The 20,384-nt window shown below is 49.8% G+C and overlaps 1 protein-coding gene across 1 annotated transcript in view; it reads left to right on the top strand.

The window, feature by feature from the left end:
* The window catches only part of M1AP (meiosis 1 associated protein), a 57,834-nt gene extending 42,038 nt beyond the window's left edge, over window positions 1–15,796 (top strand). The window contains exons 4-8 of the mRNA XM_084626770.1: window positions 2,973–3,123; window positions 6,807–6,948; window positions 11,450–11,656; window positions 13,956–14,114; window positions 14,413–15,796. Of these exons, the coding sequence (XP_084482896.1) occupies window positions 2,973–3,123; window positions 6,807–6,948; window positions 11,450–11,656; window positions 13,956–14,114; window positions 14,413–14,559 (806 nt within the window). The 3' untranslated portion in view covers window positions 14,560–15,796. The remainder of the gene's footprint in view (window positions 1–2,972; window positions 3,124–6,806; window positions 6,949–11,449; window positions 11,657–13,955; window positions 14,115–14,412) is intronic.
* Window positions 15,797–20,384: the final 4,588 nt, after the last annotated feature.

Below are 20,384 nucleotides of genomic sequence, written 5' to 3'. Positions count from 1 at the left end.
GTTGGACCCTCGCATGATCTGCAAAGGAGTCCCATTCACCACCTCCAACTGTCCATGACCTTAGTAACAGACACATCAGACCTCAATTGGGGGGCACACCTAGGACACTTACAGACTCAGGGCATGTGGTCACAGTCTGAGATCCTGCTCCACATCAATATAAAGGAACTCAGAGTGGTAGGATGAGTGGAGGCGTTCAGTCTTCGCCAGTCCTATGGTAGGCCTTTTCCTTAAGGGCCTGGAATGCTTATACCCTCAGCCTCGTCCACCAGTACCGACTTGGGACCTCAGCCTGGTCCTAGCTAGGCTTATGGGAGCCCCATTCGAGCCACTTGCTACATGTTCCCTTCTGTATCTCTCATGGAAGGTGGCCATTCTGGTTGCAATCACATCGGCCAGGAGGGTATCAGAGCTAAAAGCATTAACCTCTGACCTCCCACTACACAGTCTTCCACAAGGAAGAGGTACAACTCAGGACACACCCAGCTTTTCTCCCCAAGGTGGTATCGCAATTCCACCTCAGCCAGGACAATATTCTACCCCAAGCCACATGCCAATGCACAGGAGCAGAAGTTTCATTCATTAGATATGCGGAGGGCATTAGCATTCTACACTGAGCGCACAAAGCCTTTCAGGAAGTCAAACCAGCTGTTTGTAGCGGTGGCAGATCGGATGAAAGGACTTCCAGTCTCCTCACAGCACAGCTCTTCCTGGATTACGGACTGCATCTGTGCCTGCTATGACCTCGCCAAGGTTCCCCGGCTATAATGGCCCACTTGACAAGGGCTCAGGCCTCTTCCACCGCTTTCCTGGCTCAGGTGCCCATCCAGGAGATCTGCAGAGCGGCGACCTGGTCCTCGGTGCATACCTTTCCCCCCCACTATGCCAGCACCCAGCATGCTAGAGACGACGCAGCTCTCAGGTAGAGCAGTGCTCCGATCAGCGATTCCTTAACTCCAAACCCACCCCCATGGGAGAGCTTGGGAGTCAGCTGATTGGAAGCGACGTGAACAATCACTTGAAGAAGAAAAGACGGTTACTCACCTTCTTGTAACTGTTGTTCTTAGAGATGTGTTGTTCACGTCCATTCCAAACCCACCCTCCTTCCCCTCTGTCAGAGTAGCTGGCAAGAAGAAACCTAATGGGGGTCGAGTCGGCAGGGTCATATATTGAGCGCCATGAGGACACCACTCCAGGGGGCTCCTTGGGCGACCCAACGAGAGCTGCTGAGGGAAAAAGTTTCCGACGATCGTGCACTCAGTGCATGCACACCTAATTGGAATGGACGCGAACACCACCTCTCGAAGAACAACAGTTACAAGAAGGTGAGTAACTGTCTTTTGGTGTGTGTGTGTGATCATTAGAAGATTAGAAATCTGAATTCTTCCTCAATGCAGCAGAACTAGGTGCTTTCCCCCAGGTAGTTATTAACCATGGGGTCACACCTGCATTGCCACTGGAATCTCTGAGCACATGGCCCTACCCCTCCTCCCGTCAATGCCTGTGTGATACAAGGCCATTTTTAAATTCACAGCATCCTATTGCCATAGTAGCAGGGGCACACGTCTATCCTCCTCAGGCATTGCACAGACAGCTCTTATCTGACCAGGTCCAAACCAGAGACAAAGATGGCATGCTCTCTTGCACATTTCCTTAGAATGGATGTTTCAGAAGCTTATTTTGCCCTTTCATTTAGGAGGGCACTGTCCTCAGAAGCTGTATTTGTAGGCAGGAGCTGGCACTTATTCTCTTGTTTGTGAAAAATGGATTTTGTTCCTTTGCTCATTTTGAATGTTGCACTTAATGCACTGCCTTGTTGGAGCTGAGGCCTGGTCTATACTAGAAAATTAGGTCATCTTAACTACGTCGCTCAGGGGTGTGAAAAATTCACACCACTGAGCAGTTTAGTTAAACCAAACTAATCCCCAGCATAGACAGTGCTAGATAGACAGAAGAATTCTAGCTATTGCCTCTTGGCAGCACAGCCGTGCCACTGTAGCTTTTCAAGTGTCAGCAAGCCCTAAGAAGGGAACCAAAGCCAAGAGTTTCCTCACCTCTGCATAGTGTGAGGTTAGCTGCATCCCCAGAAGAGAAAGGAAGCTACCTACAGCCATTAGATAAGCAAGATCCCTTTGGACATGGAGCAGATGTCACCCTAGTGATGGGATTTCACAGATATTAAGTAGCTATCACTCTTCAGAGCCGAAGGGAGAAACAACAAACAAAAGACCCTAAGAGAAAGAATGGGCTAAGACCCCATTATGGAGCTAGGTTTCAGAGTAGCAGCCGTGTTAGTCTGTATCCACAAAAAGAAAAGGAGGACTTGTGGCACCTTAGAGACTTATTTGAGCATAAGCTTTCGTGAGCTACAGCTCACTTCATCGGATGCATTCAGCTAGGACACTGCCTCAGCTCCACCTTCCTACAGCTGTTCAGAGGATTTCCTTTCTTTTTAGATAGAGCTTCCCCTGGTCTGTCTCCAACAACCATTTTATTAATATCCCAAGCAGGACAAGGTCTCGCTCTTTGTTTCCTCCTTCTGTGTGGATGATTTAGGAAGAGAGAGACTGATTGCTTAGTGGTCTGCTCCTGGGATGAGGAGCCAGGTGCTCCTGAGTTCTAATCTGAGCTCTGCAGCTGGCACACTGTGTGCCTTTTATTGAGCTGACTCAGCAGTCTGTCCATTTTCAGGAAACCATTTCTGCACATGCTTAAAAATTAAGTATGCACTACTTTCTTCTCTGTTTAAAATGGGGTAATTATTTTTACCTACCTTGTGAGGGAGCTGGGATCGTTCATTAGCTAGACAGTGTTGTCCTGGTGTCCCATACTTTGGTTTCATTGTTCCCTGTGTAGTTGCCTATCAGTAAACAATATTAATATATTTAAGTGTTTGTACACTGCTTTGATGTAAAGTACAAAATGTTATTAGTTATTATATTTCCAGTCATCTTTGCCAAATCTCTTTGTAGCATGTGTGAAATGTGATATTCAGGAGAGACTGCTTAGCCCAGCTCTGCTTCCTGGGGCAGCTGATGTCACAGTGAGAACAGATGATGTCAACACACCGTACCAGATGGCAGCCTGTCCAGCTACGACACTGTATAAACTCAGAGTCATAAAGTAGGTAATACACAAACCCTTTTTGTGAGAGGTGCAGAGAGTTTGTTTAAACAACAAGGAGTTCTTGTTTTTGCTGATACAGACTAACAAGGCTACCACTTTGAAACCTGTCACCATGCAAGAGTTTGTTTAGTTTCTCACTTTTATGCGCACCACAGGATGTCAGCTATTGGGAAATTAAGATTACACTGAAACCTCATTAGCGTGTCACGCAGCAGGGATATGAGAAGTAGAGTTCTGAAGGCAAGAAACAGGTTCTGACATTACCAGACTGTATCTCCACATATCTGTCTGGGAAGCGAGGTCACAGAGCAGTGATGGTGCATCCTTCAGCAACCCTGCTGACAGGGACTGTTACTGAGAAACCCCACAGATTAAGTGAATGGCACAATCATCTCCCTAGGATGCAAGACACAACCAACTGCACTGCCTGACACACCATCCACAGCAATAGCAGGATGCTTCTGCACTGTCACTGGGTGGTGTGGTAAAAATCAAAGTGTTCATTGCACCACAAGACATGCCAGGTAGCACATAGCCCAGCTTCCAGAACAAGAGAGATCCCAAGTACAGCCACAGTCCAGCAGTAGTTAAAGCCCAGAGAGATGAGGCTGTCCAAGCCCCTAACTGCACGTCCCACAGATCCTGCCTCCAAGTGCCACACTCAGGCATGCCCCCTCACCTCCTTCTCCCTGCTGTCTTCCCTATCCTTGCCCAAGTAAGGGGTTTGTATTTTAAAGTCCCCAGACTCCTCCCCTTTCCTAGCAGGCTTTGCCATGAAGGGAGACAGCCAAGCCCTCCCTTCCCCCATTCTGACAGGAGCGTCACATGGCTCACTCCTACTGTGTGTGCCCCATGCCCTGAATCTAGCCTTCAGGTAAGAGGTAATACTTCCCGAGATCTGCTCCCTTTCCCTGAAATCTGGTTTTCTGGTACTGAGGAAGGGGGAGCTCTGAGCCCCAATCATGGGGTTCTACATCATAAATAGGGAGTAGGAGTCTAGATTACTCTTGAGCTCTGAATTGTTCTTCAGAGGCCTTTTCCTCACTCCCCAGCAACAGCTTGTCCTGTCACACATGGCATGGGAAAACTGAATCTCAGGAGAAAAGCAGGGAGACAAAAACCCACAGAAGGAAAGAGATGCAAGAAACAACAGAAGGATGGGCTATTTGTACAAAGCCGTGTGGCCAAATGTCCCATCTCTGTCTTCTCCCTCCCTCCCCAGAGTTCAACACAGGCTGTTCATTTACCTGCATTGAAAAGACGGAGTCACGTTATGAGCAATCTTGTCATGCACTCTTAGGTTACAGACTGAAGCCAAATGCTTATTGAGGGCCAGAGCTCCCCCTAGTGAGTATAGCTTAGCAAATGACAATGCTGTGACATCATTCTGCAAAGACAAAATTAGCCATTAGTATAGTAGGACAACATATCTGCAGATACTTGAGGCAGTTATTCCACCACCAGGTACAATAGCAAAAAAGCTCCCAGTTATAAATGTAGTACAAATACTTTGTCAGGCTTGCCAGGTCGGACTCATGGCCCCCCAGCCCCTGTTGTGAATGAGTTAGTAGCTGGTCCCACATACAGTTTCGTCCTGTACAGTCCAGTGCCTGTGTGACATGGTGATGGGAAAGCTACAAATGTGTTGTCATAAATATAAAGGGAAGGGTAAACCCCTTTGAAATCCTTCCTGGCCAGGGGAAAGCTCCTCTCACCTGTAAAGGGTTAAGAAGCTAAAGGTAACCTCGCTGGCACCTGACCAAAATGACCAATGAGGAGACAAGATACTTTCAAAAGCTGGGAGGAGAGGGAGAAACAAAGGGTCTGTGTGTCTGTCTATATGCTGGTCTTTGTCGGGGATAGACCAGGAATGGAGTCTTAGAACTTTTAGTAAGTAATCTAGCTAGGTACGTGTTAGATTATGATTTCTTTAAATGGCTGAGAAAAGAATTGTGCTGAATAGAATAACTATTTCTGTCTGTGTATCTTTCTTGTAACTTAAGGTTTTGCCTAGAGGGGTTCTCTATGTTTTTGAAGCTAATTACCCTGTAAGATATCTACCATCCTGATTTTACAGGGGGGATTTCTTCATTTCTATTTACTTCTATTTTTATTAAAAGTCTTCTTGTAAGAAACTGAATGCTTTTTCATTGTTCTCAGATCCAAGGGTTTGGGTCTGTGGTCACCTATGCAAATTGGTGAGGCTTTTTATCCAACATTTCCCAGGAAAGGAGGGGTGCAAGTGTTGGGAGGATTGTTCATTGTTCTTAAGATCCAAGGGTCTGGGTCTGTAGTCACCTAGGCAAATTGGTGAGGCTTTTTACCAAACCTTGTCCAGGAAGTGGGGTGCAAGGTTTTGGGAAGTATTTTGGGGGGAAGGACGCGTCCAAACAGCTCTTCCCCAGTAACCAGTATTAGTTTGGTGGTGGTAGCGGCCAGTCCAAGGACAACGGGTGGAATATTTTGTACCTTGGGGAAGTTTTGACCTAAGCTGGTAAAGATAAGCTTAGGAGGTTTTTCATGCAGGTCCCCACATCTGTACCCTAGAGTTCAGAGTGGGGGAGGAACCTTGACATATGTGAATAAGGTGGTGCTATTTTTCTCATGCCTCTAAGTCAACCTTACGCTTCTCCTTCTCATCAGGCAGTTGTTCCAGTAATACTAATTAATAATGATAATAATAGAGACAGAAAAGAGCTAGAGAGCCTGTGACTTGTGCATAAAAGGGATTTTATTTAATTAACGAACAGCTATGTATGCAATGATTTTACAGTCCCTCCCAGTCACCTTTGTATAAATTTGTGATTATACCAAAGATTAGTTTAAAAATACTTAGAACATGTATACAACTGTACATTTTCAAAGCACTTACACATAACAACCCTTTCCAACTGCCAATGAAGCTACAGAGGGAACATTTCACACACCACTAAAAAGCAGCAATCTCTAGGGTGAGGTACAGCAGCTGTTTAATAGCGCACAACATCAGAGTTTAAGATGGGAAGTGAAGGAGAATCATGATCGAACTGAAACCGTTTAGAAAAGAATGGCATTGCCTGCACTGGGATGTGACTGGGACACGTGAGTGGTTAGTATTTACAGCTCATACAAAAGAGGGCACTGTCAGTCACACAGTGTGGAGTACTCGTTTCTGTGCTGACCAGACAGAATAGCAAACCCTGCCTTCTTGCAGCAGCTCAGCTTTACTCTGAGCTCTCCCAGCAAAGTAGTGAGCAGACCCAGCAGGATCATGGCAGATGGTGGTATGGCACCAAGGGCTGAAGGTTGGATTCCCCCACCCACCCCACAGTAGTGTGTGTTTAGGGCACTGGGTATGGGATGGGTCCCCTCCAGGAAGGTGAGTGTTTAGGTCACTGGCACCAGGTGTGGGCTGAATCTCCTCCCCTGGGGCGTGACTGTTTTAGGGCACTGGCACTAGGTGTGGGTTGGATCCCCCCACCTCCAGTGAGTGTTTAGGCCATTGGCACCGGGCGTGGATGGGATCCTTTCCCCTTCACACACACACCACAGTGTGTCTTTAGGGCACTGGCTCTAGGTATGGGTTAGATCCCAGACCCTGCACCACCACTACATCCCGGGAGTAAGTGTTTAACAGTCAGTTTCTTTTGCTATGGGTAGAGCACAGACAGCCTTCACCAGGTTGCTCTTTGTTTTTGCAGGGCTCTGAAGGCTGAAGGGGTTTGTGAATCGGTGCTGTTTGGGCTTCCCTTCATCATTAAACCTACGAGTTGTTGGCAGTTGGATTGGGATGAACTGGAGATGAACCAGCACAACTTCCATGCTCTGTGTCACAGCTTGCTGGTGAGTGCATGCAAGCTGCGGTCTGCATGGGATCTGTGGTTGGGGCAAAGGCAGGCATCAGTCTGGGTGAAAAGATCCAGCCTGCTCTCAGAGAGCTGTCCCAAGGACCTGCAGCTTCTGTGTTTAGTCCACAGCTGTGACTGAGAGTTCTTCCAGAAGATGCACTGGAGCTATTCTACAGCAGATGGACGGAGACAGAGGGCTCTTCAGCTTAACAGACACAGGTATCACAAGTACCAATGGCTGGAAGCTGAAGATGACAAATCCAGACTGGAAATAAGACATACATTTTTAACATTTTCTAATCCTGGGTGTAATTTAAGAAAGGGGGGGGAAGTGATCCAGGCACCTATTATTATGACCTCAATAGTATGCAAGGTTTTAGAACAAATTTTGAAGGAAAAAAAATTTAAAGACATGGAGGTAAATGGAAAATAGGATGAAATGCAACATGAGTTTACCAAAAATAGATCATGCCAGACTAACCTGATATCTTTCTTTGTTAAGATAACTGATTTCTTAACAAGAGAAATGCAGTAGATCTAATCTATCTGAACTTCAGAAAATCATTTGATACAGTGCCACATGAGAAATTATTAGTTAAGGTAGAGAAGACAGTAATGAGTACAGGAATTGTAAGGTGGGCAAGAAGCTGTCGGAAAGGGAAATGACTACAGGCTGGAGAGACATTACTAGTGGAGTTCCTCAAGGACTGGACCTGGGACCAAAGCTGATGTAATATTTTCATTAATGAGAGCGGCACAAAAAGCAGGAGTGTACTAATGAACCATAGAAATGTAGGACTGGAAGGGACCTACAGAAGTCATCAAATCCAGCCCACTGTGCAGAGATAGGACCAAGTAAACCTAGACCAGCATTTCTCAAATGCGACCACCATGGCCGCTTGTGGCCACCAGGGACTTTTCTTGCAGCCACAGCCTCCTGGGCTGTGATTTGGGGGTGGAGGGACAAAGTAGCGGCACCTCCCCATCCCTGTTGCTCCTGGATACACCAGCTTGGTGTTGGTTGCTGGGGCCGCCAGCAAGGGTTGGGCCCTGCCCCCTGAGAGACACATGGGGCACAACACTGGAGGAGCAGGCAGCAGGTGAGTTCCCCACCTTCCCATGGGTGGTGGGGATCAGGTTTTGGGCTTCTGTGATGGCAGGGCAGAAGGCTCTGTCCACAGGACTTCAAGTTCCAGCCCCTCACTGCCTCCCCTAGCCCTCCACTAACCCCTCCCATCGCCCCTGGCCCCCGCTACCTCCCCCGACCCCCAATCGAGGGCTTAATTTGTCCCCAGACTTTCCTGGGCTGGGTAAGTCTGCTGTGAAAAGTGATATTTTTATGTTTGTTAATATCAGCTTTCCTAGATTCATAGATTTTAAGGCCAGAAGGTAGCATTGTGATCATCTTGGCTGATCTCCTGTATAACTCAGGCCATAGACCTTCCTCACAATAATTCCTAGAGCAAATCTTTTAGAAAAACATCCAATCTTGATCGGAAAGATGGAGAATCCACCAAAATCCTTGGTAAATTGTTCCAGTGGTTAATCACTCTCACCATTAAAAATGTACACCTTATTTCCAGTCTGAATTTGTCTAGCTTTAACTTTCAGCCATTGGATAGTGTCATACCTTTGTCTTCTAGGTTTAAGAGTCCATTATTAAATATTTGTTCCCCATGTAGATACTTGTAGACTTTGATCAAGTCACCCCTTAACCGTCTCTTTGTTAACAATCTTAACAATCTATTTGTTAAGCTAAATAGATTGATCCCCTTGATTGATCTCCTGTCTATCACTACAAGGCATGTTTCCTAATCCTATAATCATTCTTGTGGCTCTTCTCTGAACCTTCTCTCATTTTTCAACATCCTTCTTCAATTGTGGACACCAGAACTGGAAACAGTATTCCATGAGTGGTTGCATCAGTGCCATATACAGAAGATTCCCCTGTTTATGCATCCCATATTGAATAGTACTGGACCCAGGATTGACCCCTGTGGGAACCCACTAGATACAGCCTTCCTGTTTGACAGCAAACCACTGATAACTGCTCTTTGGGTATGGTCTTTCAATAAGTTGTGCATGCATCTCATAGTAATTTATCTAAACCACATTTCCCCTAATTTGCTTATGAGACTGTCATGTGCGACTGTGTCAAAAGCCTTACTGAAATGAAGATCTGTTGCATCTACTGCTTCCCCACATCCACTATGCCTAGTGAACTTTGACAAAGTTGGGAGGCATTGTCAATGCAGAGGAGGACTGGAATATCGTTTAGGAAGAAATGGATGACCTTGAGAACTGGAGTAATAGAAATGGGATTAAATGTAATAATACAAACTGTGAAGTGATGATGTACTTAGGGACTAGTAGGAATTTCTGCTATAAGATGGGGAAATAACAGGAGGAGAAAGACTTGGGTGCATTATGCGATCATAAGATGACTATAAGCCACCAATGTGATGCAGCCATGAAAAAAGGCAAAGTGAACTCCTAGGATGTATGAGGTGAGGTATTTTCAGTAGAGATAGGGAAACATTAATCCCATTGTACAAAGCACTGGTAAAACCTCATCCAGAATACTGTGTACAGTTCTGGTCATGCATATTCAAAAAGATAAAATCAAATTGCAGCATGTGCAGGGAAGAGCTAGTAGGATGTGCAGGGGAATGGAGGCTATTTTGTGAGAGAAGACTAAAACAGCTTGCCTTGTACAGTCTAGCAAAATGAAGGCTGAGAAGGGATATGACTGCTCTCTATAAATCCATGACGGGGTTAACTGCAGAGAGGGAAAAGAGCTATTGAAGCTAAAGGACAGTGTTAGCAAAGAACAAATGGGGATAGACCGGCCATGAGTAAATTTAGGATGGAAATTAGAAGATTTCTAACCATCAGAGGAGGGAGGTTCTCGAACCGTATTCCAGTAGGAGTAGTGGGGACAAGAAACCAAATTGGTTTTAAGATGGATCTTGATTAGTTTATAAAACAGATTGTATGATGTGGGTTCCTGGTTTCAATGCCCCAGGGGGTCCCTGTCACTCCTATGTTCTCAATTAACCACTGGAACATAAGAACAGCCATACTGGGTCAGACCAAAGGTCCATTTAGCCCAGTATCCTGTCTCCCAACTGTGGCTAATGCCAGGTGTTTCAAAGGGAATGAACGGAACAGGTAATCATCAAGGGATTCCTTTCCTGTCACCCATTCCCAGCTTACCAATGGCTGCAGTAGAGTCTCCATCACTAGAAACTTTCAAACCAGCTTGGATGTTTTTCTAAAAGATCTGCCTAGTTCACACAGGAATTAATTCAGGGAAGTCCTTTGGTCTGTGCTATGCAGGAGGTCAGACTAGATGATGAAAGTTGTCTCCTCTGGCCTTGGAATCTATGAATGAAGCAGTAAAAAGCAGAGTTCCAGATCCCAGCCTGGGGAGCAGAGTCTCTCTGATCCAGTTGCTATACAATTCAGAAGCAGGGCTATTTTCAACAGTCAGTCTGGGTGATGGAGCTTGTTACAACCTGGCCCGGTACCACTCTGTATGGTGACTAGGTTGTGGGTGGATGTAATCACTTGGTCCTACATGCTTCTAAGCCAGTTGGGTCATGGCAGAGTCTAAACTCTGTTTCTAGCTCTGGGACTGTATGGCACACTCCTGGGCTCAGACCTCTTCTCCAAGACCCTCCTTTGAGATATAGGGCACCACTGCCCACTTGCCCTAGACCATTAAAACAGTGTTGGGAACCAGCCAAGCCCTCCCACTTGCTTACACACACTTTCCTGGAGCATCACTTAGGCTGTAATGATACTGGTCTTCTATTTTAACTCCTGCAGAAACAGCGCAGCAGGAAAGCGAGGAACACAGTCTTAGAAAATGAATTTCTTGACCACAGAAACTTTAATCTGAAAGTCCTCAAGAGTTACAGCTCTTTGGAAACAAAATAAAAGTCCTGAGACACTCCTTCTCCTGCTCTCAGCTCAGCCCTGAGTCTGGAGTTCATCAGAGTGTCACACTGGACAGAGTCCCTCCTGCCTTCTCTCTCCTTCCACCCCTTCTTACCTGTGGTGATGGCCAGCCCCCCTGCCCAGAGCAGAACCCCCTCTTACATAGCCTGTTCCATTGCCATGTGCACCATGGGGATGCTCCAGCCTCTCCCAGTACTTGACCCAGCTGTACCAATGTACCATTGGTTCTTAGGGGTGGGGCTGTAGCTGAGCAATACAGTCATCAATGGCTCCAGATTGCAGCCTTGTTGGCTTCTCTGTGATAGTCCTTCAAGGCAATGGCAAGCCCCTTTCCAGAAAGGGTGCTGTCTCAAAAGCAATGCAACTTTAGACTTGAGTTCAGCACCTAACACAAAATGGAGTTCATAATCTGACACAGATCTATCCCACTCTGCTACACAGCCCCTCAGCCCCTGCAATGAGCTGGTGCTGAGGGAAGCTGCCAACCCTGCCCTGGTTTCACTGATAGCATTGCTTCTGGCTTTTGATTTTAGAAAAGGGACTGGATGCTTTTGGCCAAACGTGAGCCACAGAGTGTGGTTCCAAGCTGGAGCATCACAGTGAATTCCTACTATGTTATCATCCCCTCTGACTCCTTCACGCTGCTCGTCAAAGCCATTGCAGTCAGAGAACTCCTGCTGCCATGCAATATCCCAGCTCTCCCTGCTGACCTTCCAGAGACAGCGCTCAGCACCATAGAGGCAAGTGACGAATGGCTACACACAAGTTTAGATAACAAGAGGCAGCGCAGGTTCTGCACGTATAGGATACCAGCTCACTAGCAGGGAATGGTACATCCAGACACAGACATGTCACCTATGTGCAAGGCATGCTGCCGGGGGAGGGGGGGTGCCTATCCCTCCATTGGCTTGGAGTGCAAGGTCTTCACACCCTCTCACTTGCATTGCAGGTGCAGGCCTATTGACATGAATGGGATTAGCACAAATAAGTCATTCCCCCCATATTCTTCCTCCCCTCATGGGTTCAGGCTCCTACATTTCCCCAGTACATGTCCGGAAGCAGAGCTTTGCTTGTATTCCTGCTCTGCTTCAGGTGCATGGAAAACCTGCTTCAGGTGCATGGAAAAAAACCTGCTCTGCTTCAGGTGCATGGAAAATAGCCGGGAAACCCAGGGCCATGCTCTTGGGGCCTGGCAGGTGAGCAAAGAAGGAAATGGGTATCTAACATTTTGGTTAGTTGCAGCTAAGAGCATTCAGGGCCCTCAGCAGGATTTAGAAAGGCAGCCGGCCTGAGCAGCAGAACTTTTCCAGACCAGTGGAGAAGCCCTGTCTGAAAACTGTGAAGACCTATATATGAGAGGAGACAGACGGAGAGGCCTGTGTCTGAACACGATTGTGTCAGGGGAGACAGACAGAGAGGTCTTTGTCTGAACACCCATATGTGAGGGGAGACAAAGGGCTGACAGACCGAGAGGCCTGTGTCTCAACACCTGTGTGAGAGGGGAGACGGAGAGGCCAGTGTCTGAATACTGTGTGTGAGGGATCTAGAAAGGCTTGTGTCTGATAGAGTGACCAGGAGTCCGGTTTTCAACCAAAACACCCCGTCAAAAAGCAGTTGACTGTCTGGTTGGTGGCTGCCTGCTAGCCTCAGCGTGGCTCCTGGCAAGCCTCCAGCATGTTCCCCCGTGGCCAATGGGAGCTGCAGGGGCGGCGCCTGTGGACAGGGCAGCGCACAGAGTCACCTGTCCGTGCCTCCATGTAGGAGCCAGAGGGGGGACATGCCACTGCTTCCAGGAGCTGCTTGAGGTAAGCGCCGCCTGGAGCCCACCCCCTGCCCCACATCCCAACCCCCTGCCTTGATCCCACTACCGCCCACCATACCCCTCAATCCCAACTCAGAGCACCCTCCTGCTCCCCAAACCACTCATCCTAGAGCCCACACCCCCATCTGGAGTCCTCACCACCCCCCCGTGTCCCAACCCCCTGCCCCACCTCTGATCACCCTCCTGCCCTCTGAATCCCTTGGTCCCACCCCAGAGCACCCTCCTACACCCCATACCTCTCATCCCAAGCCCCACCCCAGAATCTGCACCCCCAGATAGAGCCCTAACCCCCTGCCCCAGCCCTGAGCCCCCTCCCGTGCTCTGAACCCCTCAGCCCCAGCCCACAGCCCCCTCCTGCATCCCTAATCCCTCATCCCCAGCCCCACATCACAGCCTGTGCCCTCAGCTGGAGCCCTGAAACCACCCCGCACCCCAACCCCATGCCCCACCCCAGAGCGCCCTCCTCCACCCAAACCCCTCATCCCTGGCCCCACCCCAAAGCCCGCACCTCCAGCTGGAGCCCTCACCCCCTCCCACACCCCAGCCTCCTCAGCCCGCCCGATGAAAATGAGCAAGTGAGTGAAGGTGGGGAGAACAAGCAAGAGGGAGAGGGGGAATAGAGTGAGCAGGGGGCGGGGCCTCAGAGAAGGGGTGGGTCAAGGGTATTCAGTTTTGTGCAAATAGAAAGTCGGCAAGTGGCAACCCTAGTGTCTGAACACCTTTGTGTGAGGGGAGCCGGAGAGGCCAGTGTCTGAAAATCCGTGTGTGTGAGGGAGACGTAGAGGGCAGTGTTTGAACACCTGTGTAGTGTGTGAGAGTTGACAGACAGAGAGGCCGGTGTCTGAACTCCTGTGTGTCATGCTTGCTCAGGAACAGCAGATATGGTTACCAGGCCCAAAGGCAGAGAGAGAGAGACACTCCCAGGGGAAGTGACATCTGGCTCATTCTAAGTACAAGCCGTTCTCCATGTAGGGCAAGGGAAGGCCCAGATAAGGATCAGGCCCTGCACAATTTCCATCAGCTACTGTGGTGGACCCATTGGTTCCCTCTTTGCCCTGAATGACTGGAAGAAGTGCACGTCATTTAAGTAGGGAAGGAGGTACAGAAAGGAGGTACAAATCTTCACATCCATTTTCTGCCACTTCAGAGCAGGATGCTGGATGCTGGGCACTCATGTGGTACCAGCTGGGACCTGTGTGTCACTTCTCTCTGAACAGAGTGCCTTGAACAGTCTGGAAGTGGAACCTAGATACAACCCGCTCCATGTGAAAAGCAACCTCTACAAATACCTGGTGAGCGGGTTCTCCAGACCCCAGTACCGGCAGCAGGCCCAGCCCAGGGCGCATCGCCCAGGAGAGCAGCATCACTCGAGACAGGTACAGATCTTGCCCGCTGGTTGGCTTGGAGAAACCCCACACTGCCTGAGCACTGACCAAGCAGCTGAGGTGCTGAAGGCACTGAGCAGGCATGATGTTGGGAGGGAGGTGGAAACAGGTAGAGGATGTGTCCTCGTTGTGCACAGGCCTGCCTGCTGCTCTGGGGTGATACGCAGGACCTTCAGTCAGCTCTCACAGGTGCAGTAAGCACAAGCTCACAATAGCTTTTGACCAGGGGGTGCGGCAGCTCCCCCTAGGCCTCTGGGGACAGTACTCACTGTGTGTTCCTTCATTACAGCACCAGAGCAAAGCCAAGGCCACGGTAGCTCCCCTTCTTCTGGCTCCCCAGCCATCCAAAGCATTCATATCATCTGCTGCAAGGAAGGACGCCTATGAGCTCTCTCTCTTCTCCAATGAAGACGATGAATTCCTGGGGGGCATGTAATGACAAGGGCCTTTCTCTACTACAAGCCCAAGTGTTGAGGCACCCCCACACACACATGCCGTCCTGCCCTGGCGCACGCGCACCAGCAGGCCCCACACACACATTCCTGTCACTATGCACTCACAGCTCAGCCTGTTGCTGGGCCCAGCACAGGACAAGGTCAGGCACGCACTGGGCCTGCTTGGCCTTGCTGTGAAAGGCGCTTCCCACCGCTCATTCTCTTGTTGTTCTACGGTTTTGTTAGTTGCTGAGACAGTCTCCAGGGAGCCTGCTCCGCAGGGGCCCCTCTCTGGCCATGAAACCCATTGCTACCCCACACAGCGCCTCCCATTCATGTCAGTGCAGCACACAACACCACATGGCCTCATAGGGTGGGTTCTGAGAACAAACATGCACATGCTGGCATAAAATCCCGAAGCCCAAGGACCAGGATTTGCATTCTAATGCAGGGAAGAGATCTTGGAGAGAGCAGTGACCACAGGGCTCCATGTAAAGGAGCTACCTGGAGCATGCAGAGGAGCTACCTGGAGGCAGCTTGTGGGCTAGTCCCTGCACAAGCTGCAATACCAAGCAGCCGTAGCCCTGCCCGAGCAGGCTCCTTGAGCTCCCTGAATGAACAGTGGTGGTGAAACGGGTTACAAGTTTTCTGTGAGGTCCCTTGAGTCCCAGGGCAGCCCCACACCTCCCCCCGAGTGGCACACAGCCAATTGCAGGTTATCCAACACACCACCGTGATCAGAAGCACAGGCCCATGTCTTACACCACAGTCCCCATGAGTCAGCAGCAGAGAATGGTGGTGCCCTGGGCTATAACCCCTGCTCCCAGGCCACTCCAGCTGGGAAAGACCCCTCCCTCTGTGCCCCCCTGAGTCCGCTAGGGCTGGGCTGCAAATGGACAATGACGGAACCACAGCCTACCGGTAGTCACCTCCCTGCACAGAATTCTGGCTCTGGGATCAACAGGATGGTGTGGGATTTCCCTGAGACCTTCTCCCCAGTACACAGCTAGGGGCTAAGTCCACCAGAATTTCAGCTCAGATGCTAGTTAGCAGTCCCTGCCAGAGCAGATGCTGGGGAGAGAGTAACTCCCTGTCCTAGCAGGGAGTTGGCCAGAGATTTGTGTTTATTGGACTTCATGGTGGTTTCCAATTGGGGCATTACTGGGGTCCCTTGCATGGCCTTCTGAGCACCCAGGAGCAGTTAGAGCACTGTGTACAGTCCAGAGCGAGTCTGAGCCTCCACGCTTTTATGGTTCAACAGTAAAATTATTTAGCATAATGACACCTACATTGCCTGTTGTGGATAATTTGCATCTTATAGAGCTTTTCTACCCTCGTCCTTACTCCCTCGTCAGATGGCATCAAGTGAGGGCGGCAGGGTCTGTGCAACGCCATGCACAGTGGGCCCCGAAGCAGGGAGAGCTGATAACACTAGGGTGTGCTGCAGAGCCTTTATACTTCTGCAGCCAGGTGCTATCCCAGTAGTCAGCAGTGGACCTTGCTGGCCATCTGTCTCCCTCCCTGCACAAGCCAGGCTGGGGAAGAGCAGATGCTGCAAGGCCAGTGCCTCTGACACAAGCAGACTCTGATGGAATTGCCATTAGCCTGAGCTGTCCTATCACAGTAGCAGCCGGTCCAGCCCCTCAGCAAGCACCAAGCAGCCAATCCCACCCTGGCTCAGGCTCAGCTGGAAATGAGTGTGTTTCTGGGGCGAGGGTTTGGCCTTTTAAGAGCCTAAAGCTTAACACAGCAAAGGTCAGGCCTGGCCCTCCTCTCAGTGCTGTATGGCACTGGCTGCAAGAGGCTGTGCCCCCCAACCAAAACCATGGCAAGGATCGCATTGTGTTGCTTCCTTCCGAATGCGAGGTAGGGCATGTCCTCCAACAGCTGCTCCCCCGCATTCAAATCCTGTGTTGCTGTGACCCTCCCCCTTCAGTTCACACCACACTTTGTGGCAGCAACCAGCTCCCCTCTGGCTCTCTGCAGCTCTCGGCCCCTCTTGGGTGCTACAGGGCAGTAGCCCAGGCACCAGCTTGAGTGCTAAACTCTGCCTGCTCAGGGCAGACCATGTGACAGCACGTGTAGTGAGGGTAAGGGGTGTGAATATGCCAGCTCCACAGAGAGGTTGGAGGATGCAGCAGGAGGATGAAATTCAACAAAGATAAATGCAAGGTGCTACTCTTAGGAAAGAAAAACCAAATACACATACACAGAATGGGGGGAAACGAGCTTGACAGCAGCACTGCTGAGAAGGATCTGGGAGCTGTGGTGGATCACAACCTCAATGTGATCAGCAATGCGATGTTGTTGCAAAAAAAAAAGAAAATGTAATTTTGGGTTCCATTAACAGAGGCATCGCATGCAAGTCACAGGAGAGGAAAGTGATCAGGAACAGTCAGCATGGATTCATAGAATCATAGAATATCAGGGTTGGAAGGGACCTCAGGAGTTGGGCAAGTCATGGCTGACTAATCTAATTGCCTTCTACGACGAGATAACTGGCTCTGTGGATGAGGGGAAAGCAGTGGACGTGTTGTTCCTTGACTTTAGCAAAGCTTTTGACACTGTCTCCCACAGTATTCTTGCCAGCAAGTTAAAGAAGTATGGGCTGGATGAATGGACGATAAGGTGGATAGAGAGCTGGCTAGATTGTCAGGCTCAACGGGTAGTGATCAATGGCTCCATGTCTAGTTGGCAGCCAGTATCAAGTGGAGTGCCCCAAGGGTCGGTCCTGGGGCTGGTTATGTTCAATATCTTCATAAATGATCTGGAGAATGGTGTGGATTGCACCCTCAGCAAGTTTGCAGATGACACTAAACTGGGAGGAGAGGTAGATATGCTGGAGGGTAGGGATAGGATACAGAGGGTCCTAGACAAATTAGAGGATTGGGCCAAAAGAAATCTGATGAGGTTCAACAAGGACAAGTGCAGAGTCCTGCACTTAGGACGGAAGAATCCCATGCACTGCTACAGACTAGGGACCGAGTGGCTCGGCAGCAGTTCTGCAGAAAAGGACCTAGTGGTTACAGTGGATGAGAAGCTGGATATGAGTCAGCAGTGTGCCCTTGCTGCCAAGAAGGCCAATGGCCTTTTGGGATGTATAAGTAGGGGCATAGCCAGCAGATAGAGGGACATGATCGTTCCCCTCTATTCTACACTGGTGAGGCCTCATCTGGAGTACTGTGTCCAGTTTTGGGCCCCATACTACAAGAAGGATGTGGAAAAATTGGAAAGAGTCCAGCGGAGGGCAACAAAAATGATTAGGGGACAGGAACACATGACTTATGAGGAGAGGCTGAGGGAATTGGGTTTGTTTAGTCTGCGGAAAAGAAGAATGAGAGGGGATTTGATAGCTGCTTTCAACTCCCTGAAAGCGGGATGAATCTAGACTGTTCTCAGTGGTAGCTGATGACAGAACAAGGAGTAATGGTCTCAAGTTGCAGTGGGGGAGGTTTAGGTTGGATATTAGGAAAAACTTTTTCACTAGGAGGGGGGTGAAGCACTGGAATGCATTGCCTAGGGAGGTGGTGGAATCTCCTTCCTTAGAAGTTTTTAAGGTCAGGCTTGACAAAGCCCTGGCTGGGATGATTTAATTGGGGATTGGTCCTGCTTTGAGCAGGGGGTTGGACTAGATGACCTCCTGAGGTCCCTTCCAACCCTGATATTCTATGATTCTAACTAGGGAGGTGGTGGAATCTTCTTTCTTAGATATTTTTAAGGTCAGACTTGACAAAGCCCTGGCTGGGATGATTTAGTTGAGGATTGGTCCTGCTTTGAGCAGGGGGTTGGACTAGATGACCTCCTGAGGTCCCTTCCAACCCTGATATTCTATGAGTCTATGAGAGGAGGTGATGGTATCACTCTACTTAGCGCTGGTCAGGCCTCAGCTGGAGTACGGTGTCCAGTTTTGGTCACTAACGTATAGGAAGGATGAAGAGAAACTGGAAAGGCTCCAGAGGCAAGCGACAAAGATGATCAAAGGGATGGAATGCAAGCCATATGAACAAAGGTGAAGGAATTGGGTATGTTCAGTTTGGAAAAGAGGAGCTTAAGGGAGGACACGATAGCAGTTTTCATAAACTTGAAAGGCTGCCATAAAAAAGATGGAGTAAAGTTCTCTTGCGCCATGGAGGGCATGATAAGAGGCAGTGGGTTCAAACTACAGCATAGCAGATTTAGATTAAATCTCAGGAAAAACTTCCTAATGGTAAGAAGAGTAGGACAATGGAACAGACGCCTAGGGAGGTTGCGGAAGTTCCTGCACTGAAGGTTTTCAAAAAGAGGCTGGAGAGCCATCTGTCTTGGATGGTTTATATACAACAAATCCTGCATCTTGGCAGTGGGGCTGACTAGATGACCCCTGCGGTTCCTTCTGACCCTACAGTTCTATGATTCTAGGAGCTCAAGACACCCATTGGGGGGAAGGGGGGACATACAACCAGCTGTCCAGTGGTCACTTCAGGCATGCTGCCGAACCCCCGGTAAAGGCATGCTGGGACAAAGCAGTTTTTCCTTGCAAAAGGGTTAGTAAGGAGCAGGTACCACCAAAGGCAGGGGCCCATTGCACATTGCACAGCCTCAATGCTGCTCCCTCAAGCTGGGAGTTACAGTGATCTCTCTTCCCCACCCTAATGCTGTTCGTCACACAGGGAGTAAGAAGGATTTAGGTTCTATGCTATCTAGGGTTGCCAGGTGTCTGTGTTTTTTTTTTTTTTTTTTTTTATCAGAACACCAGCACTGACCAGGCCGTTAACATTCTGGTTGGTGGCGCAGCAAGACAAGGCAGGCTCCCTGCCTGCCGTGGCTCCGTGTAGCTCCCAGAAGCAGCTGCATGTCCCCCTTCCGGCTCTGATGCATAGGGGCAGCCAGGGGGCTCCACATGCTACCCCTGCTCCAAGCACCGTCTCTGCAGCTCCCAATGGCCAGGAACCGCAGCCAATGGGAGCTGCTGGGGTGGCACCTGCAGAAAGGACAGCACGCCAAGCCACCTGGCCGCGCCTCCTTGTAAGAGCTGGAGAGGGGACATGCCACTGCTTCTGGGAGCTGCTTGAGGTAAGTGCTGCCCGGAGCCTGCACCCCGACCCCCTCCTGCACCCCAACCTCCTGCCCTGATCCTCCTCCCACCCTCTGAAACCCTCGGTACCAACCTAGAGCACCCTCCTTCACCCCAAGCCCTTCAGCCCCACACCAGAGCTCACACACCCAGCCAGAGCTCTTACCCCCCTCACCCCGGACCCCAACCCCCTTCCCTGCCCCGAGTCCCCTCCCATAGTCTAACCCCCTTGGCTCCACCCCTAAGCCCAGAGCCCTCATTCCTGGCCTCACCCCAGAGCCCACACTCCCCGCCAGAGCCCTCAGCCTCTCCCATACCCCAACCCCCTGAGCCAGTCCGGTGAAAATGAGCAAGTGAGTGAGGTTGGGGAGAGCGAGTGACAGGAGGGGGGGGTGGAGTGAGCAAGTGTGGGGCCTCAGAGAAGGGGCAGGGCCTCAGAGGAAGGGCGGGTCACAGGTGTTCACTTTTGTGCAAGTAGAAAATTAGCAACCCTAATGCTATCAACAGCAGCTCAGTCTAGCTCTGACTCGCTTCACTAGACCCAGCTATGGTCCTAAACACAAGGGGAAGTAGGTGCGGTGCTACTCCAAAGGTCATGGACCCCTGGGGAGACAACTGCAGTCAGTTGTGGAGGCCGGGTGCTACCCTAACACAGGGAGGGAAGCATTAGAAACCCTTGATGTGCTAGGACAAAGTCTGAGTGCATCCAGGCTGCCCACAGTTGAGGCTTCTGAGAAAGCATCCAGCTCCTGGCTACTCATATGATGCTGTGAC

This window comes from Lepidochelys olivacea (genome assembly GCF_965140295.1).
Source record: "Lepidochelys olivacea isolate rLepOli2 genome assembly, chromosome: 4".
In the NCBI taxonomy this organism is placed as follows: domain Eukaryota; kingdom Metazoa; phylum Chordata; order Testudines; family Cheloniidae; genus Lepidochelys; species Lepidochelys olivacea.
The sequence above is the reverse complement of the archived record's forward strand: the minus strand, read 5'-3'. Positions and strand labels throughout refer to the sequence as shown.